Source organism: Salmo salar, chromosome 23 (assembly GCF_965601325.2).
Source record: "Salmo salar chromosome 23, fSalSal1, whole genome shotgun sequence".
Lineage (NCBI taxonomy): Eukaryota > Metazoa > Chordata > Actinopteri > Salmoniformes > Salmonidae > Salmo > Salmo salar.
The window spans coordinates 31864276-31889628 of NC_138313.1; the positions used below are offsets into that span (position 1 = coordinate 31864276).

A 25353-nucleotide genomic window follows, 5' to 3' on the forward strand; every position below is an offset into this window, starting at 1 on the left:
TTTCTTTCTAAAATTATCTGCCGAAATTGTTGTAACCCTTATTACTAGCTTGTTCAACCTCTCTTTCGTGTCGTCTGAGATTCCCAAAGATTGGAAAGCAGCTGTGGTCATCCCCCTCTTCAAAGGGGACACACTTGACCCAAACTGCTACAGACCTATATCTATCCTACCCTGCCTTTCTAAAGTCTTCGAAAGCCAAGTCAACAAACAGATTACCGACCATTTCGAATCCCACCGCAAATTCTCCGCTATGCAATCTGGTTTCAGAGCTGGTCATGGGTGCACCTCAGCCACGCTCAAGGTCCTAAACGATATCTTAACCGCCATCGATAAGAAACAATACTGTGCAGCCGTATTCATTGGCCTGGCCAAGGCTTTCGACTCTGTCAATCACCACATCCTCATCGGCAGACTCAATAGCCTTGGTTTCTCAAATGATTGCCTCGCCTGGTTCACCAACTACTTCTCTGATAGAGTTCAGTGTGTCAAATCGGAGGGCCTGTTGTCCGGGCCTCTGGCAGTCTCTATGGGGGTGCCACAGGGTTCAATCCCTGGGCCGACTCTTTTCTCTGTATACATCAATGATGTCGCTCTTGCTGCTGGTGAGTCTCTGATCCACCTCTACGCAGGCGACACCATTCTGTATACTTCTGGCCCTTCTTTGGACACTGTTTTACCTACCCTCCAGACGAGCTTCAATACCATACAACTCTCCTTCCGTGGCCTCCAACTGCTCTTAAATACAAGTAAAACTAAATGCATGCTCTTCAACCGATCGCTGCCTGCACCTGCCCGCCCGTCCAGCATCACTACTCTGGACGGTTCTGACTTAGAATATGTGGACAACTACAAATACCTAAGTGTCTGGTTAGACTGTAAACTCTCCTTCCAGACTCACATCAAACATCTCCAACCCAAAGTTAAATCTAGAATTGGCTTCCTATTTCGCAACAAAGCATCTTTCACTCATGCTGCCAAACATACCCTCGTAAAACTGACCATCCTACCGATCCTCGACTTTGGCGATGTCATTTACAAAATAGCCTCCAATACCCTACTCAATAAATTGGATGCAGTCTATCACAGTGCCATCCGTTTTGTCACCAAAGCCCCATTTACTACCCACCACTGCAACCTGTACACTCTCGTTGGCTGGCCCTCGCTTCATACTCGTCGCCAAACCCACTGGCTCCAGGTCATCTACAAGACCCTACTAGGTAAAGTTCCCCCTTATCTCAGCTCGCTGGTCACCATAGCAGCACCCACCTGTAGCACGCGCTCCAGCAGGTATATCTCTCTGGTCACCCCCAAAGCCAATTCCTCCTTCGGCCGCCTCTCCTTCCAGTTCTCTGCTGCCAATGACTGGAACGAACTACAAAAATCTCTAAAACTGGAAACACTTATCTCCCTCACTAGCTTTAAGCACCAGCTGTCAGAGCAGCTCACAGATTACTGCACCTGTACATAGCCCACCTATAATTTAGCCCAAACAACTACCCCTTCCCCTACTGTATTTATTTATTTTGCTCCTTTGCACCCCATTATTTATATTTCTACTTTGCACTTTCTTTCACTGTAAATCTAGCATTCCAGTGTTTTACTTGCTATATTGTATTTACTTCGCCCCCATGGCCTTTTTTGCCTTTACCTCCCTTATCTCATCTCATTTGCTCACTTTGTATTAAGACTTATTTTTCTACTATATTATTGACTGTAGGTTTGCTTTATTCCATGTGTAACTCTGCGTTGTTGTTTGTGTAGAACTGCTTTGCTTTATCTTGGCCAGGTCACAGTTGTAAATGAGAACTTGTTCTCAACTAGCCTACCTGGTTAAATAAAGGTCAAATATTTTTTATTTTTTTAAATACATAGGTACGGATACCCGCAAGGGACATCCTACTACAGTGAGACAGTGTCTGTTTATATGGTTAGTAAGAAAAAAGGAACGCAGAAGACATTCCATATAGGGATAAAAGAGTAGCCTACTGATTTGATCTAATTTGCAATTGTATGAACTACCACTATTACATTTAAATATGGATGCGCGTTGTTGTTTATTCTTGGCCATTGGTTATTCATCCGCAACCCGAGGCCTGCTCCTCGAGATGAATTTCACTCAACATTTTAATTAAAATCATGTATCATTCTCACCCATTTCTCTGAAAGCGTTTGAGAGTCGCTAGAGGTTTTCTTAAACACACTTCGCCACACTGGCTGGCAAACTATTATGCAATTATGCAAAAACATAACATGAAAGCGTCTGCAGTGTAGTGTCCTTGTGGTGTTTTAATGTCAATTCCTCCTTTTTCTTTCTCCCTCACTCCCGTCCTTGTCACTCTCCCCGTAAACTAAAGCGATGTTTCTTTGATCATATAGGTTATATCTCATCGTAAACTATTTGCTGTTCAGTCGCTATCAGACACAGTTTGTTATAGTCAAAACGTATTTTTATCTATCCATTAGTAATTACATAGTTTTGAATCAGATATCAATTCCTGCTTCCGGAAAGATAGTGTCGCTCGGTGCTTTGAGATAGTCGCCATGTGGCCAGTGTGCCCATTCGATTTTGCTTCTAACAAAATAAAATAATAATAACATTTAATTTCTGGTATTTATAAACACGTCACTCAACTAGATAAAGAGACAGCTACAATCAAACGTATGGATAATCAAACCTCCTCCCTAGCCCTCACTTTTCCTATATTTATCCCCCACTAGAGAATCTCCTCTTCCAGTCCCACGCATCTCCTCGCCTCTTTCCTCCTCACGATGTTCCTTCAGCTCTAAAAGGAGAAAATTAACCAAACAAATCAGGTAGAGGGCAGCAAAACCACCTACAAGTGAACCCTCACTGTGACAATAGGCCTAGGCTACTTATTGGCACCATACATTCGGTTTGGGCCTATTACATTTCCAAACTCGCACTCCACACTGCCCTTTCCCACCTGGACAAAAGGATCACCTATGTGAGAATGCTGGTCATTGACTACAGCTCAGCGTTCAACACCATAGTGCCCACAAAGCTCATCACTAAGCTAAGGACCCTGGGACTAAACACCTCTCTCTGCAACTGGATCCTGGACTTCCTTACAGGTCGCTCCCACATCTGCCACACTGATGCTCAACAGAGGCCCCTCAGGGGTGTATTCCCTGTTCATCCATGACTGTGTAGCCAAGCACGACTCCATATCATCATTACGTTTGCTGACGACTAAACAGTGGTAGGCCTGATCACCAACAACAATGAGACAGCCTATAGGGAGGAGATCAGAGACCTGGCAGTGTGGTGCCAGGACAACAACCTCTCCCTCAACATGAGCAAGACAAAGGAGATGATCGTGGACTACAGGAAAAGGAGGGCCGAACACGCCCCGATTAACATCAACAGGGCTGTAGTGGAGCGGGTCGAGAGTTTCAAGTTTCTTGGTGTCCACATCACCAACAAACTATCATGGTCCAAACACACCAAGACAGTCATGAAGAGGGCACGACAACACCTTTTCCCCCTCAGGAGACTGAAAATATTTGGCATAGGTCCCCATATCCTCAAAAATCTCTACAGCTGCATCATTGAGAGCATCCTGACTGGTTGCATCCCTGCCTGGTATGGCAACTGCTTGGCATCCTACCATAAGGTGCTACAGAGGGTAGTGCGTACGGCCCAGTACATCACTGTGGCCAAGCTTCCTGCCATGCAGGACCTATATACTAGGTGGTGTCAGAGGAAGGCCCAAAAAATGGTCAAATATTACAGCCACCCAAGTCATAGACTGTTCTCTCTGCTACTGCACGCCAAGTGGTACTGGAGCGCCAAGTCTAGATTCAAAGGCTCCTTAACAGCTTCTACCCCCCCAAGCCATAAGACTGCTGAACAATTAAACAAATGGCCACCAGGACTATTTACATTGACCCCCCCCCCCTCACCTAAATGTACAAATTACCTTGACTAACCTGCACATTGACTCGATACAGGTACCCCCTGTATATAGCCTCCTTATTGTTATTTTATTGTGTTACTTATTTAAAAATGTTGACTTTAGTGTATTTAGTAAATATTTTCTTAAGTCTATTTCTTGAACTGCATTGTGATTAAGGGCTTGTAAGTAAGCATTTCGCGGTTGTATTCGGCGCATGTGACAAATAACATTTGATTTGAATTCCAACCCTTTCACTGGGTGTAGAAAGTGGGAATACCCTGCATTGATGGCTTTTTTTGTTACTGTAGTTCCCGCACTCACAGAAACGTTTTGTTAAAATGTCAGAGCGCCTCCTTACCTGAAAAATGGGTATGGCCCAATGTGTGAAATAGACCAATGAGTGTTTAGCATGTTGTGGGCGTTTGGCGACAGACACTTGCCTTGAGTCGAGTGTTACCTGCAGTCGCCTGCCTACTACAGATCAACGGAGAGTGCAATTACTAGCAAAAAATAGTTTCCAGTCGAGAGGAATCTCAGATGATAATTGAGCAGAAAACAAAAGCTTTTCCAAATTTCACATTGGACTACTAACCAAACCTTATGGTGCTACTCTGACAGGGACTCTCGCACTGAAAATATATATTTACAATTTCTCACTTTTTTTGAAGCCATTACTCCACCCAGGTGTTGTCAAATCACTTAACCAGGAGAGCAGGGAACTATTGTCCCCGTGCGTAAACTCTGCGTCCGAGCGCGACACTGATGGCGACCTCCAAGCGAGCCAGACGACGGAGCAACCATCTTACACACTGCTACTACGAAGGATACCTGGAGAAGAGATTATTCAACGACACGGTATAAGGATTTTGTGATAGATACATTTCGTCCATGTTTGGCCTATTTGTTGTCAGTAGCGATGCGTGGGTAAAATCACTGGGGTAATTGCGGTGTTTGCTCTATACCCTTTTAGTTCATACTACGTGATATATAGGCAGGGCCGGATTTGGTACACTGTGACTAGCCTGAAGATGAAGCCGTAGGCTACTCACGGGGATGGTCGATGTGCTCGTCGTGATAATAGACTCTCTCAAGATGAGCTACTTTAAAAAACAATGTTGCTGTTAGCTTCAAATTGGGGGTTGATGAGGATTTTTTGTTGTTGTTGGTTCTACAGGCAGATTAGTCTTCTCTTTTCAGCAGTAAGGCATGTGCTTTTCAAACTGTACGTTTTTCACAGAATTGTATTTTGAAATCTCCAAACGACAAACTGACAGCTGCAACCAGCAATAGAAATATATTCCACATATGGCAGGACTGGCATACATTGCTAGTGTACGGATCATGGCGCGCATACTACCCACACAGCGGTGTCAAAATAAAGGAAACGCTTGAGTAAACAAGAATATAAAGTATATGTTATGGTGTGGGGTGCATTTTCCTGGCTGTTCTGGCAGCTTGTGGTGGCCTAACACCCTTTTAAGACACTTTATGTTGGTGTTTCCTTCATTTTGGTAGATACCTGTATGTGCTTCATAAAACTTAATCCACATTGTTTTATAAACTATTGATCCTCTGTGGCTAAATTATGCTCTCTGGTGTATTTTGAAAATTGAGAGCATGGTTGTATATATTTTTTTTTAAATAATAAAATAACATATTTATAAAGCCTTTTTACATCAGCCAATGTCACAAATTGCTATACAGAAACCCAGCCTAAAACCCCAAACAGCAAGCAATGCAGATGTAGAAGCACGATGGCTAGGAAAAACTCCCTAGAAAGGCAGGAACCTAGGAAGAAACCTAGAGAGGAATCAGACTCTCAGAATCAGGGGTGGCCAGTCCTCTTCTGGCTGTGCAGGTTGAGATTATAACAGAACATGGCAAAGATGTTCAAACATTCATAGATGACCAGCAGGGTCTAATAATAATAATAATAATAATCACAGTGGTTGTAGAGGGTGCAACAGGTCAGCACCTCAGGAGTAAATGTCAGTTGGCTTTTCATAGAAGAGCATTCAGTTAGAGACAGCAGGTGCGGTAGATACAGTTGAAAACATCAGATCCAGGACAAGGTAGCACGTCCGGTGGTCAGGGTTCCATAGCCGCAGCAGAACAGTTGAAACTGGAGCAGCAGCATGACCAGGTGGACTGGGGACAGCAAGGAGTCATCAGGGAAGGTAATCCTGAGCAATGGTCCCAGGACTCAGGTCTTCCGGGAGGGGAGGGAGAGAATTAGAGGGAGCATTCTTAAATTCACACAGGGCAACAAATAAGACAGGAGAAATACTCCAGACATAACAGACTGACCCTAGCCCCCCGACACAAACTATTGCAGCATAAATACTAGAGGCTGAGACAGGAGGGGTCGAGAGACACTGTGGCCCCGTCCGACGATACCCTCGGACAGGGCCAACCAGGCAGGATATAACCCCACCTACTTTGCCATAGCACAACTCCCATACCAACTAGAGGGATATCTTCAAACCACCAATTTACTACCCTGAGACAAGGCTGAGTATAGCCCACGAAGATCTCCCCCACGGCACAAACCCGAAAGGGACGCCAAACCCGGACAGGAAGATCACGTCAGTGACTCAAGTGACGCACCCCTCCTAGGGACGGGATGGAAGAGCACAAGTAAGCTAGTGACTCAACCCCTGTAATAGGGTGAGAGGCAGAGAATCTCGGTGGAGAGAGTGGAAACGGCCAGGCAGAGACAACAAGGGCGGTTCGTTAATCCAGTGCCTTTGAGTTCACCTTCACACCCCTGGGCCAGACTACAGTCGTGGCCAAAAGTTTTGAGAATGACACAAATATTAATTTTCACAAAGTTTGCTGATTCAGTGTCTTTAGATATTTTTGTCAGATGTTACTATGGAATACTGAAGAATAATTACAAGCATTTCATAAGTGTCAAAGGCTTTTATTGACAATTGCATGAAGTTGATGCAAAGAGTCAATATTTGCAGTGTTGACCCTTCTTTTTCAAGACCTCTGCAATCCGCCCTGGCATGCTGTCAATTAACATCCACATCCTGACTGATGGCAGCCCATTCTTGCATAATCAAAGCTTGGAGTTTGTCAGATTTTGTGGGTTTTTGTTCGTCCACCCGCCTCTTGAGGATTGACCACAAGTTCTCAATGGGATTAAGGTCTGAGGAGTTTCCTGGCCATGGACCCAAAATATTGATGTTTTGTTTCCCGAGCCACTTAGTTATCACTTTTGCCTTATGGCAAGGTGCTCCATCATGCTGGAAAATGCATTGTTCATCACCAAACTGTTCCTGGATGGTTGGGAGAAGTTGCTCTCGGAGGATGTGTTGGTGTTGTGTGTGTTCTTTATTCATGGTTGTGTTATTAAGCAAAATTGTGAGTGAGCCCACTTTCCAAGATGGCGTAGCAGTCAGACGTCTTTGTCCTGTCGTGTCCCTTGAAAATATATTTTTATATCTTTTTAAAATATTTTCCTAATCCTCAACTTCTAAATACTCTCCTGCAACCTGCCTCACCCAATGTGGCGTGGATCAGTTTTATTTTCTAAAGTATTTCTATTTACTTCGGATCTGGAATCCCTCAACTGAAGCTAGCCAGCTAAGTTAACTACCTACCAACTACCTACCAGCTATCAGTCAGCAAACCACTGCTAGCGTTCATCAGCTAACCTTTAGCTCGGAAAGCTCTCGCCAGTTCGTACAACGTGACTCAAACCAGAGCATATTGGAGCTATTGTTTTTCTCTCCATATCCCCGGATTCCTACCGCATACTCAAATCCGTAAACACGGGCACCCTCTCATAGATATCATCCTAACGAACTCGCCTTCCAAATACACCTCTGCTGTTTTCAATCAAGATCTCAGCGATCACTGTCTCATTGCCTGCATCCGTAATGGGTCTGCGACCAAACGACCACCCGTCATTACATTTCATCACTGTCAAACGCTCCCTAAAACACTTCTGCGAACAGGCCTTTCTAATCGACCTGGCTGGTGTATCCTGGAATGACATTGACCTCATCCTGTCAGTAGAGGATGCCTGGTTATTCTTTAAAAGTGCCTTCCTCACCATCTTAAATAAGCATGCCCCATTCAAAAAATGTAGAACAAGGAATAGATATAGTCCTTGGTTCACTCCAGACCTGTCTGCCCTTGACCATCCTGTGGTGTTCTGCATTAGCATCGAATAGCTCCCGTGATAGGCAACTTTTCAGGGAAGTTAGGAACAAATATACACAGGCAGTTAGGAAAGCTAAGGCTAGCTTTTTCAAACAGAAATTTGCATCCTGTAGTACAAACTCAAATGTTCTGGGACACTGTAAAGTCCATGGAGAATAAGAGCACCTCCTCCCAGCTGCCCACTGCTCTGAGGCTAGGAAACACTGTTACCACCGATAAATCCACTATAATTGAGAATTTCAATAAGCATTTCTCTACGGCTGGCCATGCTTTCCACCTGGCTACCCCTACCCCGGTCAACTGCCCGGCACCCTCCGCAGCAACCCGCCAAAGGTCCCACCATTTCTCCTTCACCCAAATCCAGATAGCTGATGTTCTGAGCTGCAAAATCTGGACCCCTACAAATCAGCCGGGCTAGACAATCTGGACCCTCTCTTTCTAAAATGATCTGCTGAAATTGTTGCAACCCCTATTACTAGCTGGTTCAACCTCTCTTTCGTATCGCCTGAGATTCCCAAAGATTTGAAAGCTGCCGCGGTCATCCCCATCTTCAAAGGGGGTGACATTCTAGACTCAAACTGCTACAGACCTATATCTATCCTACCCTGTCTTTCTAAGGTCTTCGAAAGCCAAGTTAACAAACAGATTACCGACCATTTCGAATCCCACCGTACCTTCTCCGCTATGCAATCTGGTTTCAGAGCTGGTCATGGGTGCACCTCAGCCATGCTCAAGGTCCTAAATGACATCATAACCGCCATCGATAAGAGACATTACTGTGCAGCCGTATTCATCGACCTGGCCAAGGATTTTGACTCTGTCAATCACAACATTCTTATTGGCAGACTCGACAGCCTTGGTTTCTCAAATGATTGCCTCACTTGGTTTACCAACTACTTCTCTGACAGAGTTCAGTGTGTCAAATCGGAGGGCCTGTTGTCCGGACCTCTGGCCATCTCTATGGGGGTGCCACAGGGTTCAGTTCTCGGGCCGACTCTCTTCTCTGTATACATCAATGATGTCGCTCTTGCTGCTGGTGAGTCTCTGATCCACCTCTATGCAGACGACACCATTCTGTATACTTCTGGCCCCTCTTTGGACACTGTTAACTAACCTCCAGACGAGCTTCAATGCCATACAATTCTCCTTCCGTGGCCTCCAACTGCTCTTAAATGCAAGTAAAACTAAATGCATGCTATTCAATCGATCACTACCTGCCCGCCCGTCCAGCATCACTACTCTGGACTGCTCTGACTTAGAATATGTGGACAACTACAAATACCTAGGTGTCTGGTTAGACTGTAAACTCTCTTTCCAGACTCGCATTAAGCATCTTCAATCCAAAATTAAATCTAGAATCGGCTTCCTATATCGCAACAAAGCATCCTTCACTCATGCTGCCAAATATACCCTCGTAAAACTGACCATCCTACCGATCCTCGACTTCAGCGATATCATCTATAAGATAGCCTCCAACACTCTACTCAACAAATTGGATGCAGTCTATCACAGTGCCTTCCGTTTTGTCACCAAAGCCCCATACACTACCCACCACTGCGACCTGTACGCTCTCGTTGGTTGGCCTTCGCTTCATACTCGTCGCCAAACCCACTGGCTACAGGTCATCTACAAGTCTCTGCTAGGTAAAGCCCCGCCTTATCTCAGCTCACTGGTCACCATAGCAGCACCTACTCGTAGCACGCGCTCCAGCAGGTATATCTCACTGGTCACCCCCAAAGCCAATTCGTCCTTTGGTCGCCTTTCCTTCCAGTTCTCTGCTGCCAATGACTGGAATGAACTGCAAAAATCACTGAAGCTGGAGACTCATATCTCCCTCACTAGCTGTAAGCACCAGCTGTCAGAGCAGTTCACAGATCACTGCACCTGTACATAGCCCATCTGTAAATAGCCCTACTACCTGATCCAGTCACAAACTGATCCTTCCCCCTACTACCTGATCCAGTCACAAACTGATCCTTCCCCCTACTACCTGATCCAGTCACAAACTGATAGGCTAGTTGAGAACAGCTTCTCATTTGCAACTGCGACCTGGCCAAGGTAAAGCATAGCAATTCGACACATACAACAATAGAGTTACACATGGAATAAACAAAACATACAGTCAATAATACAGGAGAAAAAAGAAAACAAAAAAAGTCTATATACAGTGAGTGCAAATGAGGTAAGATAAGAGAGATAAGGCAGTAAATAGGCCATGGTGGCGAAGTAATTACAATATAGCAATTAAACACTGGAATAGTAGATGTGCAGAAGATGAATGTGCAAGTAGAGATACTGAGGTGCAAAGGAGCAAGAAAAATAAATAAATACAGCATGGGGAAGAGGTAGATAGATGGGCTGTTTACAGATGGGCTATGTACAGGTGCAGTGATCTGTGAACTGGTGAAATAAAACATACAAAATCAACTCCCTTGGCTGAGAAGCAACCTAACACATGAATGGTCTCGGGATGCTTTACTGTTGGCATGACACAGGACTGATGGTTGCGCTCACCTTGTCTTCTCTGGACAAGCTTTTTTTTCGGATGACCCAAACAATCGGAAAGGGGATTCATCAGAGAAAATGACTTTACCCCAGTCCTCAGCAGTCCAATCCCTGTACCTTTTGCAGAATATCAGTCTGTCCCTGATGTTTTTCCTGGAGAGAAGTGGCTTCTTTGCTGCCCTTCTTGACACCAGGCCATCCTCAAAGTCTTCGCCTCACTGTGCGTGCAGATGCACTCACACCTGCCTGCTGCCATTCCTGAGCAAGCTCTGTACTGGTGGTGCCCCGATCGCACAGCTGAATCAACTTTAGGAGACGGTCCTGGCGCTTCCTGGACTTTCTTGCGCGCCCTAAAGCCTTCTTCACAACAATTTTAACCGCTCTCCTTGAAGTTCTTGATGGTCTGATAAATGGTTGATTTAGGTGCAATCTTACTGGCAGCAATATCCTTGCCAGTGAAGCCCTTTTTGTGCAAAGCAATGATGACTGCACATGTTTCCTTGCAAGTAACCATGGTTGACAGAGGAAGAACAATGATTCCAAGCACCACCCTCCTTTTGAAACTTCCAGTCTGTTATTCGAACTCAATCAGCATGACAGAGTGATCTCCAGCCTTGTCCTCGTCAACACTCACACCTGTGTTAACGAGAGAATCACTGACATGATGTCAGCTGGTCCTTTTGTGGCAGGGCTGAAATGCAGTGGAAATGCTTTTTGGGGATTCAGTTCATTTGCATGGCAAAGAGGGACTTTGCAATTAATTGAAATTCATCTGATCACTCTTCATAACATTCTGGAGTATATGCAAATTGACACCGTACAAACTGAGGCAGCAGACTTTGTGAAAATTAATATTTGTGTCATTCTCAACTTTTGGCCACGATTGTACACTCAATCATAGGACCTACTGAAGAGATGAGTCTTCAATAAAGACTTAAAGGTCGAGACCTAGTCTGCGGGCCCAGCCCCTGACTCACACATTTGAACAGTCACATTTATTTATTATGCAGTTTATAATTTATTTAGTATAGATAAGTTAGCCACGTTGGCCCTCTACCTCCTCTCCTCCCCAGCTGATGATTAGCAGAGCGGCATCACGCTGTCTACACTCTTTGAGAGCAGCTCCTGAGTCTTCATGTGGTTTGCGGTTGCAGTGAAATATATATATATATATATTTACATATATACATACAGCTTCACTATGCCGTTTGGCCATCGCTCATCCATATATTTATATGTACATATTCTTATTCATTCCTTTACATTCCTTTACACTTGTGTGTATTAGGTAGTTGTGAAATTGTTAGATATTACTGCACGGTCAGAACTAGAAGCACAAGCATTTCGCTACACTCGTATTAACATCTGCTAACCATGTGAATGTGACCAATAAAATTTGATTTGATTTACACTACCGTTCAAAAGCTTGGGGTCACTTAGAAATGTCCTTATTTTTTAAAGAAAAGCACATTTTTTTTGTCCATTTTAAAATAACATCAAATTGATCAGAAATACAGTGTAGACATTTGTTAATGTTGTAAATGACTATTGTAGCTGGAAACAGGTTATTTTTTTATTTTTTTTATGGAATATCTACATAGGCGTACAGAGGCCCATTATCCGCAACCATCACTCCTGTGTTCCAATGGCACGTTGTGTTAGCTAATCTAAGTTTATAATTTTAACAGGCTAATTGATAGTTAGAAAACCCTTTTGCAATTATGTTAGCACAGCTGAAAACTGTTGTCCTGATTTAAAGAAGCAATAAAACTGTCCTTCTTTAGACTAGGTGAGTATCTGGAGCATCAGCATTTGTGGGTTCGATTACAGGTTCAAAATGGCCAGAAACAAAGACTTTCTTCTGAAACTCGTCAGTCTATTCTTGTTCTGAGAAATGAAGGCTATGCTATGCTAGAAATTGCCAAGAAACTGAAGATCTCGTACAATGCTGTGTAGTACTCCCTTCACAGAACAGCGCAAACTGGCTCTAACCAGAATAGAAAGAGTGGGAGGCCCCGGTGCACAACTGAGCAAGAGGACAAGTACATTAGAGTGTCTAGTTTGAGAAACAGACACCTCACAAGTCCTCAACTGGCAGCTTCATGAAATAGTACCCGCAAAACACCAGTCTCAACGTCAACAGTGAAGAGGCGACTCCGGGATGCTGGCCTTCTAGGCAGAGTTCCAAAGAAAAAGCCATATCTCTGTCCAATGTCTGTGTTCTTTTTCCCACCTTAATCTTTTCTTTTTATTGGCCAGTCTGAGATATGGCTTTTTCTTTGGAACTCTGCCTAGAAGGCCTGCATCCCGGAGTCGCCTCTTCTGTTGATGTTGACACTGGACAGACAATTTTTACACGCTTCAGCACTCGGCGGTCCCGTTCTATGAGCTTGTGTGGCCTACCACTTCGCGGCTGAGCCGTTGTTGCCCCTAGACATTTCTACTTCATAATAACAGCACTTACAGTTGACCGGGGCAGCTCTAGCAGGGCAGAGATTTGACGAACTGACTTGTTGGAAAGGTGGCATCCTATGATGGTTTACAGGTGAAAATAATAGCCTTCCCTGTAGCTCAGTTGGTAGAGCATGGTGTGTGCAACGCCAGGGTTGTGGGTTCGATTCCCACGGGGGGCCAGCACAAAAAAAAAAAAAAGAAATGTATGCATTCACTACTGTAAGTCGCTCTGGATAAGAGCGTCTGCTAAATGACTAAAATGTAAAATGTGCCATGTTGAAAGTCACTGAGCTCTTTAGTAAGGCCATTCTACTGACAATATTTGTCTATGGAGATTGCATAGCTGTGTGCTTGATTTTATACACCTGTCAGCAACGGGTATGGCTGAAATAGCCAATTTCACTAATTTGAAGGAGTGTCCACATACTTTTGTATATATTTTTTTATTTAAAAAAAAACCCTGAATCAAATCTAATTTTATTTGTCACATGCGCCGAATATAACAGGTGTAGACCTTCCTGTGAAATGCTTACGTACAAGCCCTTAACCAACAATGCAGTTTTAAGAAAATAGATTAAGAAAATATTTACTAAATAAAATAAAGAATATATATTAAAAAAGTAACCCAATAACAATAACGAGGCTATAGACAGGGGGTACCGGTACCGAGTCAATGTGCGGGGGTACAGGTTAGTCATTTATACACTGCTGCTCTACTAATCATCAGAGGAGAGGAGGTAGGGGGCCCACATGGGGAACTGGGGGGCCTGTCTTGATTGGGTAACTTATTAATACAACATTTAAATCATGTGCATAATAAATAAATGTGACTGGTCAGTTGTGTGAGTCGGGCTGGGGCCCAAGAGGCAAAAAACATACAAATACCAACCACAGGAGCCCGCTCTCAATGTTCAAAATACACCAGAGAGCATCATTTAGCCACAGAGGATAAATAGTTTATAAGAAATAACTGTGGATTAAGTTTTATCACAAGCACATACAGGTATCTGCCAAAATAATAATGTCTTGGGCCACCACAAGCTGCCAGAACAGCTTCAATGCGCCTTGGCATAGATTCTACAAGTGGACCTAAACCATGCCAGGAAAATGCATCCCACACCATAACATATACTTTGGATTTAGTTTTTTCAACAGAAAAAGTTACAAAATCACTGGAGGACATCTTTAAGATAAGACCAGGCTGTTGTGACAGATTAGATAGATATTGACCAACCTTATTTCTTCTCTTCTTTGCAGTATTGTGTTATTTTAGTTTAGGGTTGGGCTTCAGAGATCAGTTGACAGTGTTGAGGCTCTGCTCTGGGTCATTGATAATGGCATCGCGTTATAGTATACGGTTGTTTTATCAACAGAAGAAGCTGGAAGACAAATATGTTATTTACCACCATTTCATTTACACATCACCAAATCTTTCCCAGTTTGCACTTTTTAGTTGCAGGATAAAACTGTCACAAAGGTAGGCTCGATGGGAACTAGACATGAGTCAGTCAGTTCAACAGGATTTGCATGAATTACACTGGGTGATCAATTCTCGATAATAATCGAATGTGCCACTTTGTGCTGAAAGCCACATGGCTACCTCCATTACATTTACATTTGAGTCATATAGCGTACGCTCTTATCCAGAGCGACTTCCAATTAGTGCATTCATCTTAAGATGGTTAGGTGAGACGACCACACATCACAGTCGTAGGAAGTACATTTCCCCTCAAAGTAGTTATCAGCAAAGTCTGTGCTAGTAGGAAAAAACAAGTGCATGTTTATTTTTTATTTATTTTTGTGGCAAGAGACTAGACTGATGGCTCAAATTACGCACATTTTCCTTACTGAGAAACATACTGTGAGTTCCGCAACTGATTGACACTAGCAAACCAGTTCAGTCAGCTCCAATGATTACTGTCAGCACTCTTTATAATGTCAGTAGTCCAGCTGTTACACAACGGTATGACATGAACTATGGATAATGAGTTAAAGGTTATCTGAATCAGAAATTCTTGTCAATTGTCATTGTCTTGGGTATCTTTCACCATTTCTTTGCCAACAAGTCTTTAATCTGTCTGTCCAGGCATCTCGGAGACTATGGACATGCTTGTGTGGGAACACTCTTTTCTTCTTCAACAACACTAAAGACAACGATGTGAGTTACCTGAATGTTATGGGCAAGAGAAGGGGGCTATGATGGGACAGTGGTACATTAAATAGAGAAAAGAGCAGTGGTCAAAGTATTGCAGTTGGGGACAATCCAATATTTCACCTACTCGTGTGTGTGTGTGTTTTTAATAGTATGTTGAGAAACTGGATCTCAGTGACGTCATGTCCTTGACAGATGACTGCAGTGGAGACAGAAAACTGGAGGCAGCAGGACTCCTCCTGCACATGAAGGACAGAGAGATCCAAATCACTGTAAGGACATAGGGGACTGTTTTCATCGTCTTTATGCAACATTATTGTGTTTAATAGTTTTCATGGTTTCACTCCCTCCCTCTCTCTACAGGCCCCAAGTCTAGAGGCTCGAGAACTATGGAAAGGTTTCATCTATTGTGTAGTTGAGGTTAGTGAATCAGGATACAGTTCATTCACAACCTTACCGCATATGATCGTTTTTCCTGCTAAATACCTGGTCAGTAGACTGAGAATAATACCTTTATCTCTGCTCTGATTGCCCTGATGAACAACAAACAATGATATCAAAAGCGAACTATGCTATCACAAAGGGGCCTTTTCCTTTTGCCTGGCAGTGATTATGATATTACCTTTATAAGCGTGACACCTCTCTCTCTCCTTCCTCCTTCCCCATCTCTCTCTCTCCTTCCCCATCTCTCTCTCTCCTTCCTTCCTTCCTCCTCTCGCTCTCCTTCCTTCCTTCCTTCCTTCCTTCCTTCCTTCCTTCCTTCCTTCCTTCCTTCCTTCCTCCTCTCTCTCTCCTTCCTTCCTTCCTCCTCTCGCTCTCCTTCCTTCCTTCCTCCTCTCGCTCTCCTTCCTTCCTCCTCTCGCTCTCCTTCCTTCCTCCTCTCGCTCTCCTTCCTTCCTTCCTCCTCTCGCTCTCCTTCCTTCCTTCCTCCTCTCGCTCTCCTTCCTTCCTTCCTCCTCTCGCTCTCCTTCCTTCCTTCCTCCTCTCGCTCTCTCTCTCCTTCCTCCTCTCGCTCTCTCTCCTTCCTCCTCTCGCTCTCTCGCCTTCCTCCTCTCGCTCTCTCGCCTTCCTCCTCTCTCTCCTTCCTCCTCTCGCTCCTTCCTTCCCTCCTTCCTTCCTTCCTTCCTCCTCTCGCCCTCCTTCCTTCCTTCCCCCTCTCGCCCTCCTTCCTTCCTTCCTTCCTCCTCTCGCCCTCCTTCCTCCTCTCGCTCTCTCTCCTTCCTCCTCTCTCTCTCCTTCCTCCTCTCTCTCCTTCCCCATCTCTCTCTCTCTCTCTCTCTCCTTCCTTCCTTCCCCATCTCTCTCTCTCTCCTTCCTTCCTTCCTCCTCTCGCTCTCCTTCCTTCCTTCCTTCCTTCCTTCCTTCCTTCCTTCCTTCCTTCCTTCCTTCCTTATCTCTCTCTCTCCTTCCTTCCTTCCTTCCTCATCTCTCTCTCTCCTTCCTTCCTTCCTTCCTTCCTTCCTTCCTTCCTTCCTTCCTTCCTTCCTTCCTTCCTTCCTTCCTTCCTTCCTCCTCTCGCTCTCCTTCCTTCCTCTTCTCGATCTCCTTCCTTCGTCTCTCTCTCTCTCTCTCTCTCTTTCCTTCCTTCCTCTCTCTCTCTCTCTCTCCTTCCTTCTCTCTCCTTCCTTCCTTCTCTCTCCTTCCTTCCTCCTCTCTCTCTCCTTCCTCCTCTCTCTCTCTCCTTCCTCCTCTCTCTCTCCTTCCTCCCTCTCTCTCTCCTTCCTTCCTTCCTCCTCTCTCTCTCCTTCCTCTCTCTCTCTCTCCTTCCTCTCTCTCTCTCTCCTTCCTCTCTCTCTCTCTCCTTTCCCTCTCTCTCTCTCTCCTTTCTCTCTCTCTCCTTCCTCTCTCTCTCTCTCCTTCCTCCTCTCTCTCTCTCTCTCCTTCCTCCTCTCTCTCTCTCTCTCCTTCCTCCTCTCTCTCTCTCTCTCCTTCCTCCTCTCTCTCTCTCTCTCCTTCCTCCTCTCTCTCTCTCTCCTTCCTCCTCTCTCTCTCTCTCCTTCCTCCTCTCTCTCTCCTTCCTCCTCTCTCTCTCTCTCCTTCTTCCTCTCTCTCTCTCTCTCCTTCCTCTCTCTCTCTCTCTCCTTCCTCTCTCTCTCTCTCTCCTTCCTCTCTCTCTCTCCCTCCTTCCTCTCTCTCTCTCCTTCCTCCCTCTCGCTCTCTCCTTCCTTCCTTCCTTCCTCCTCTCGCTCTCTCCTTCCTTCCTTCCTCCTCTCGCTCTCTCCTTCCTTCCTTCCTCTCTCTCTCTCTCCTTCCTCCTCTCTCTCTCTCTCTCTCCTTTCTCTCTCTCTCTCCTTTCTCTCCTTTCTCTCTCTCTCTCTCCTTCCTCTCTCTCTCTCTCCTTCCTCTTTCTCTCCTTCCTCTCTCTCTCCTTCCTTCCTTCCTTCCTTCTCTCTCTCTCCTTCCTTCCTCCTCTCTCTCCTTCCTTCCTTCCTCCTCTCTCTCTCTCCCCTTCCTCCTCCTCTCTCTCTCTCTCCTTCCTCCTCTCTCTCTCTCTCTCTCCTTCCTCCTCTCTCTCTCTCTCCTTCCTCCTCTCTCTCTCTCTCCTCTTCCTCTCTCTCTCTCTCTCCCTCCTTCCTCTCTCTCTCTCTCTCTCCTTCCTCCTCTCGCTCTCTCCTTCCTTCCTTCCTCCTCTCTCTCCTTCCTTCCTTCCTTCCTTCCTTCCTTCCTTCCTTCCTTCCTTCCTTCCTTCCTTCCTTCCTTCCTTCCTCTCCTCCCTCCTCTCGCCCTCCTTCCTTCCTTCCTCCTCTCGCTCTCCTTCCTCCTCTCTCTCCTTCCCCATCTCTCTCTCTCTCTCCTTCCTTCCTTCCTTCCTTCCTTCCTTCCTCCTCTCGCCCTCCTTCCTCCTCTCGCTCTCTCTCCTTCCTCCTCTCGCTCTCTCTCCTTCCTCCTCTCGCTCTCTCTCCTTCCTCCTCTCGCTCTCTCTCCGCTCTCTCTCCTTCCTCCTCTCGCTCTCTCTCCTTCCTCCTCTCGCTCTCTCTCCTTCCTCCTCTCGCTCCTTCCCCATCTCTCTCTCTCCTTCCTTCCTTCCTCCTCTCTCTCCTTCCCCATCTCTCTCTCTCCTTCCTTCCTTCCTCCTCTCGCTCTCCTTCCTTCCTTCCTTCCTTCCTTCCTTCCTTCCTTTTCCTTCCTTCCTTCCTCCTCTCGCTCTCCTTCCTTCCTTCCTTCCTTCCTCCTCTCGCTCTCCTTCCTTCCTTCCTCCTCTCGCTCTCCTTCCTTCCTTCCTCCTCTCGCTCTCCTTCCTTCCTTCCTCCTCTCGCTCGCTCTCTCTCTCCTTCCTTCCTCCTCTCGCTCTCCTTCCTTCCTCCTCTCGCTCTCTCTCCTTCCTCCTCTCGCTCTCTCTCCTTCCTCCTCTCGCTCTCTCTCCTTCCTCCTCTCGCTCTCTCGCCTTCCTCCTCTCTCTCCTTCCTCCTCTCGCTCCTTCCTTCCCTCCTTCCTTCCTTCCTTCCTCCTCTCGCCCTCCTTCCTTCCTTCCCCCTCTCGCCCTCCTTCCTTCCTTCCTTCCTCCTCTCGCCCTCCTTCCTCCTCTCGCTCTCTCTCCTTCCTCATCTCTCTCTCCTTCCTCTCTCTCCTTCCCCATCTCTCTCTCTCTCTCTCTCTCCTTCCTTCCTTCCCCATCTCTCTCTCTCTCCTTCCTTCCTTCCTCCTCTCGCTCTCCTTCCTTCCTTCCTTCCTTCCTTCCTTCCTTCCTTCCTTCCTTCCTTCCTTCCTTCCTTCCTTCCTTCCTTCCTTCCTTCCTTCCTTCCCCATCTCTCTCTCTCCTTCCTTCCTTCCTTCCTTCCTTCCCCATCTCTCTCTCTCCTTCCTTCCTTCCTTCCTTCCTTCCTTCCTTCCTTCCTTCCTTCCTTCCTTCCTTCCTTCCTTCCTTCCTTCCTCCTCTCGCTCTCCTTCCTTCCTTCCTCCTCTCGCTCTCCTTCCTTCCTTCCTTCCTCCTCTCGCTCTCCTTCCTTCCTTCCTTCCTCCTCTCGCTCTCCTTCCTTCCTTCCTCTCTCTCTCTCTCTCCTTCCTTCTCTCTCCTTCCTTCCTTCTCTCTCCTTCCTTCCTCCTCTCTCCTTCCTTCCTTCCTCCTCTCGCCCTGCTTCCTTCCTACCTCCTCTCGCTCTCCTTCCTCCTCTTCCTTTTTTCTACCCTCTTCACTTTCCCACTCGCTGTTTCTTGGCTCTTTTTTTTCTCTCTCCCTCTGCATTCACAGACAGTATAATGTCAGTGTTTATTGGCATTGTATAATTATATATGTGTGGAATTTGATAGGATTATACCACATAGCTCAGCCAATATTGTCTCAGAAATGCTGTGTTTCGTGGTTTTTGGTCTAAATGACGGTATTAAACAGTCCCTGTATGTCTCTCCCTCCAGCTGTCAGTGCCCAGCTCACTCAACCTGCTGCCTGGCCAGATCCACATGATGAGGGAGACAGTGGAGACAGAGAGGGAGAGACGGAACAACCTGTCCCTTACCCTTGCTGCAGCATCCAGCTCCAACCTCAGTCTCGTAGAGGACATGCCTGCGTAAGCATACACTAAACTAATGGATTTTGCCAAACTCTGTATAGGCTTATTTAGACCTTTGATTTCCTCTGTTCAGATGTGTTATATGTGGATGGTCTGTGTGCAGGTGTTACCAGCCTGTGTCTCGTACCGAGGCAGAGATTATGTTGGAGAGACACTCTGACCGTGGGAACCTGCTGCTGCGGCCCAGCAGGGACGGAGTCTCATTGGCTGTCACCACTCGACAGGACCTCAGTGGGTACGCCCCATTCCCCTCAATTCCTGACAATGATATCTGCAGTACAGTCAAAGAAAATGCATGTCACATGATAATTTGATTTATTGTCCATGATAGGCCACACATGCTGAAACTTATTTGTTAATGTGACAGATAGATTGATTATTACTTATAATTCATTAATGTGCCACTCCTTGATAACGTATCTCTCTTCGGTCAGGTCTGTATTCAGACACTATCGCGTGGCTAGGAAACATGATGGAGGATACACATTCGATGTAGAGACTCCAGTGAGTATTTCAAAGGGATTTCTGCTTCCTCCTTCCTGAATACACATGCTTGTCAACTGCCACACACAATACTTTAATGCAAAATAATACATTTAAAGAATGTTATTTGCCATAAAGAAAATAACTATGTTGCACTTTTCGTCAATCTAAACTTATGAAAGTGAATTCTCGTTATGACCCTAAAGAGGCATTGAACCTCAGGTTATCCCAATGTGTAGTGTTAAGGGAGCTGGTGATAAGGGAAATATTCCACAGGTACTCACAGGACAATAAACCATAACAGATTGTCTTTGCCTGCCCCTGCTTTCTCCTGATTTACAGACAACTCAATCAGCATAATAATACATCTTACCTTTATTGGTCCTTTCTGAAGTGATGAGTGGGACAAGGCCTTAGTTCTGCTGTAGGCGATCTCTGAGCTTTTAACTCAGATTGATTGCTGGTACAAGTGTGTACTAAATGTTTCTCTAAATGAGTCCTATTGACTCGGTCTGTTTTCAGCCATAGGCTGCGCTCACACAGGCAGACCAATTCTGATATTTTTCCCACTAATTGGTCTTTTGACTAATCACATCAGATCTTTTCACAGCAGATCTTTTTCAGAGCTGATCTTATTGGTCAAAATACCAATTAGTGAAAAAAAGATCAGATATGAGCTGCCTGTCTGAATGCAGCCATATTGACAGGCTGTTTTCAGCTGTGGTGTATGCAGTTTGTTAATGCTATTGGTTCTGCCTGTAGATCCCCTGTGCCACACTGCATGGTGTCATCAACTGTCTTGTGGAGAAAACTAATGGAGCTCTGACACCCTTCATTATGGAGGGACCCTACGAAGAGAGCATCAGTAAGAATGAACACACACACCATTTATTCTCTCTCTCTCTCTCTCTCTCTTTCTCTCACTTTCTCAGTTTTTCCCTGTGTTTCTGTTAATTGTCCATCTTAAGTTAAATATGGCTCTGGCTTTTCAGTCGTGTTGGTCATAACATTAATACCCGCTGTCTATGCAGCGTTTGTTCAGGCAAATGAGGAGAGTGGAGAGAAGAGTCTGCAGTGCGCCCCCAGTACTCCCATGCCCCCTGTGCCAGTCCCTGCCCTCCCTCCCAAACCAGGTATACAGACCTCCTTTACTGGGACCTCCTTGACCCTGTTAACAATCACACACACCTTTACAATGGCACCATGCTGACTTTACATCAAGAATCTCATCTCTAACCAACTTTTCACCTATAGCTCTCATTAAAATAAGGAATTGGAGGTAGCCGCTAACACACATTTTTGGACAGGTAGACAAGACCGGTAGTTAATTTGTGTGGTGTTAGACTATCTGATGTAAGACCATGGGAAAGGATCTGATCCTAGATCTCTTTTGGCAACTTCTATCTCAAGCTTCAAATGATGAATGTTTTGCCTTAGTAATGACCAGATTCAATGAGTTGTAATGGAAAGAGGACATAAAAGGAATATTGTGTTTTAATCCCAGGTCCAAGAGAGCGTGTGCCAACTCCAGAGTCTGAGTCAGATAGAGGGGAGATCCTTTACCTCAATGAGACCCGTGAGTTCTATCATTCCTCTGTCCCCCCCTCCCTTCCATCTTCCAACACACTTCAGGTATGACTTCATTCCTCACCCTCTGTTGCTATTCCTGTTTGTGTGCTTTTCTAGAGAAAGAAAAGGAAGAAGGCACTGCAGTGCAGGCTGTTCAGCCTCCTCCCACACCTTTCCGTCTGCCAAGTGAGTCCCACTATCTTAAGACTACTGGTACTTTAGGAGAGATTGGGGTGAGTTGAGCCAAAGGGTTAGTTGAGACCCCTTTTTTTCTTGGAAACCATGCATTTTATAATTTGACCAAATATTTAGGAAGGGGTCATCATTTCATGGAGTCTGTGAAGGAAGAAACCACATGGAAAATGTGGTAAGAAAGTTAGGTCCGATAAACGGATTTTCACAAAGGTTCCTTGATACTTATATCAAAACAAAAGTATATAATTTTAAGATTGTTCTGTACATTAGATGGGGTTTCTATAACCTACAATATGAGGTTCTAAACCTAGCATGAAAGTGCATCCTTGTAGCTGTGTGGGCTAATATATTCCAAATATTTGCCATGGGGGGAGTTGAGCCAATGGAATGTTGAGCAAATTGAGTGTCAACCCCCCCACCCCCCAGGCGTAATGGAATATGAGGTAACACTAGGGCCTGGCCTAAGTGTTTAAAAAAATACAAAGTATTTGGTTAGGTGTTAAGACTGTTATCAAATAAACTTTTTTTTGGACAAGCTATGTATTCACTACTGTAATGTTTACATGAATACACTACTGTAATGTTTACATGTATAAAATTGAGCACACAGCCATACAATATCCATAGACAAACATTGGCAGTAGAATGGCCTCACTGAAGACCTCAGTGACTTTCAACGTGGCACCGTCATAGGATGCCAGGTTTCCAACAAGTCAGTTCGTCAAATTTCTGCCCTGCTAGAACTTCCCCGGTCAACTGTAAGTGCTGTTATTGTGAAGTGGAAACGTCTTGGAGTAACAATGGCTCAGCCACAAAGTGGTAGGCCACACAAGCTCACAGAATGTGACTGCCAGGTGCTGAAGCACGTAACGTGTAAAAATGGTCTGTTCTCGGTTGCAACACTCACTACCAAGTTCCAAACTGCCTCTGGAAGCAACGTCAGCACAAGAACTGTTCGTCGGGAGTTTCATGACATGGGTTTCCATGGCTGAGCAGCCGCACACAAGCCTAAGATCCCCATTCGCAATGCCAAGCGTCGGCTGGAGGGGTGTAAAGCTCATCGCCATTAGACTCTGGAGCAGTGGAAATCCATTCTCTGGAGTGATGAATCCCGCTTCACCATCTGGCAGTCCAACGGAGGAATCTGGGTTTGGCGGATGCCACATACTTTTGGTCATGTAATGTATCTTTGTTAGAAAGAATACTATATTTCCCTTGTCGTAGGAACGCTGAATCATGTAGAAAATGTCTCAACTTACCCCACTCTCCCTGACTACTCTAACAACCTCGGTCAATAACAAACTGAAAGGCATTTCATGAACTATGTACTTATCGCTGAGCTTTCGGTCAGTTGACCTTCATCAGAGCATATCTCCACACACAATAGGGAACAGATAAAGCCATACAGCGAGCCAGAGGTAATTGCAGTCACCTGATGAAGTATAAAGTACCCAAAAGGGCCACTAGATATAATATCCGATAAAAATACAGGATAGAACAGAACATGTTATAGATGTATTTGTACTAGAACAAACCACACATACACAGGGAATGTGGTGTTAGCATAAGGAACCTATACTATAGAAATAAAGCTGAAAAACAGCAAAAGAAAGAAAAGGAAACCATATAAAAGGGAATGGGTGATACGTAATCAGTTGTATAACTGAATGCATTCAACTGAAATGTCTTCCAGATTTAACCCAACCCCTCTGAATCAGGGGGGGGGGGGCTGCCATAATTGACATCCACATCATCGGGAACAGTGGGTTAGCTGCCTTACTCAGGGGCAGTACGACAGATTTTTACCTTGTCAGCTCAGGGATTCGATCCAGAAACCTTTTGGTACAACACTATATACAATGTTTGTGCACAATTTCGACTTGAAATATCAAAGGGACTCGTTTCGTGGAACCACCCGTATTATGGCACTTTGTTTCATTGTTTTTTGTTGTTTTTCTTTTTTGGGTAGCTGCTTGTGTGACACTAAATCTTCCCTTTTGGAATCGATCAATCAATGAAAACATTCTCCCTTGTGTTGTAGAAGCTGAGAGGAAGACACCACTGATGCCCCCTGTTCCAACACCTCGTACCTTCCCCAGCACCTCGACAGATACCCCTGACGCCAGGTTGAGACGCCTCGCTGTAAATTCTGTCCCACTAGACATTGTGGCTCAGAGTAGGTCAACCGTTTTGGTTCTGTCTTTTCATTTAGAAGAGTTCCAACCGTCTGCAATATGATTATAATAAGTAATTGCTCAGGGAACTTAAACCCCTAAATGCTGGTTTCTTGACACTCTTGTCTTCCTTTCAGCCATATCTGAGGAGCTGAAACTGAAGTTGAAGAGGTTGGCGCATCAACAGTGACCTCTCCTGGCAGCTATTCCATCTGCAGGTGAAAAGACCAACTACAACAATGGCCTCGCAACAAATTGGGAACATTCCCTCAACTCCCTACTACTGCCCTAAAGCTTGATTAAAATTGGTACTACTGGGGCGGGTTAAGTACTGTCGCTTATATGTGAATTACAGTTCAAAGCATGTCGGATGGGTGTCGGATGCTGTTGGGTCAAATTCTCTCAGAGAATCTGTCTGTAGTCCCATTTATACCTGGTGCTAACATGCACCCTTTGTCCTGTTCTTGCCCACATTTTTAGACTGGTGTAGATGATTAAAAGACACATTGTAGTCAGGCACACATTGTCTGGATATCAATCAAGTGTAAACAGATCTGGATGATCAAACAATTTAAATAATCATTATACCATCTTCTAGTGTCATTGACAGTTAGAACCTTTGTCTTAAAATGAATACATTCATATTATTTTGAAAGAATATCTGTCACATTTGCATACAGGGAGGCACCAGGTAATCTGGTCACATTTAATACAATGTGTAAACACGACAAACCTTGATCAGATAGTGATTGGATCATATTGATCAGATCATGAAACGCACAAGGTGTAAACAAAGCTAATGTCTCTAATAGACAGACCGACATGGGCTGTGTTTCCCTCCCAGTCTGGCCGCATCCTACCCCGGGCCTCTGCCGAGCTCGCTGTCAGCTCAGACTCTCAGAAGATGAATGCCTTATCGATTCCTCCTTCCTGAATCGTTTCATCCAAACCGCACACTAGCAAATTAAGACTGTAAATCGCCATGTAAATGTCACATTATCCACACCATGTATTTTTGTTTCTATAATCCAATAGGCCTACAGTATCAAATATTTGTCTATACCGGTCAGTGTTGTTGGCTCTTGTTAAGTTTTGTCTAATGATATAATACTACAATCTTTACTGGGAGTATTATATTTGTCTCTCAGTTCTGTCGAAAAGTAATGAAGCCAATGTGTCTTTTGAATGTGTCCTGATTGAAATAAAATGAATCACAAGGATTA

The 25353-nt window shown here is 44.9% G+C and overlaps 1 protein-coding gene across 1 annotated transcript; it reads left to right on the forward strand.

The window, feature by feature from the left end:
• Positions 1-4359: 4359 nt before the first annotated feature.
• Positions 4360-25353, forward strand: LOC106584395 (signal-transducing adaptor protein 1). The gene is made up of 13 exons (XM_014169661.3): positions 4360-4772; positions 15136-15207; positions 15354-15473; positions 15565-15621; positions 19555-19706; positions 19813-19944; positions 20144-20213; positions 20955-21057; positions 21224-21325; positions 21697-21768; positions 21879-21947; positions 23998-24132; positions 24268-25353. The coding sequence occupies exons 1-13, from the start codon at positions 4680-4682 to the stop codon at positions 24318-24320; spliced, it is 1230 nt and encodes a 409-aa protein (XP_014025136.1). The 5' UTR covers positions 4360-4679; the 3' UTR covers positions 24321-25353.

What these genes read in the sequence shown, in the direction of transcription:
- LOC106584395 (XM_014169661.3), top strand. Translation starts at nt 4,680, where the DNA reads ATGGCGACCTCCAAGCGAGCCAGACGACGGAGCAACCATCTTACACAC. An exon ending in ACTCGACAGGACCTCAGTGG is followed by an intron (nt 19,945 to 20,143) that starts GTACGCCCCATT and finishes CTCTTCGGTCAG; the next exon opens with GTCTGTATTCAGACACTATC. An exon ending in TGCCCTCCCTCCCAAACCAG is followed by an intron (nt 21,326 to 21,696) that starts GTATACAGACCT and finishes TTTTAATCCCAG; the next exon opens with GTCCAAGAGAGCGTGTGCCA.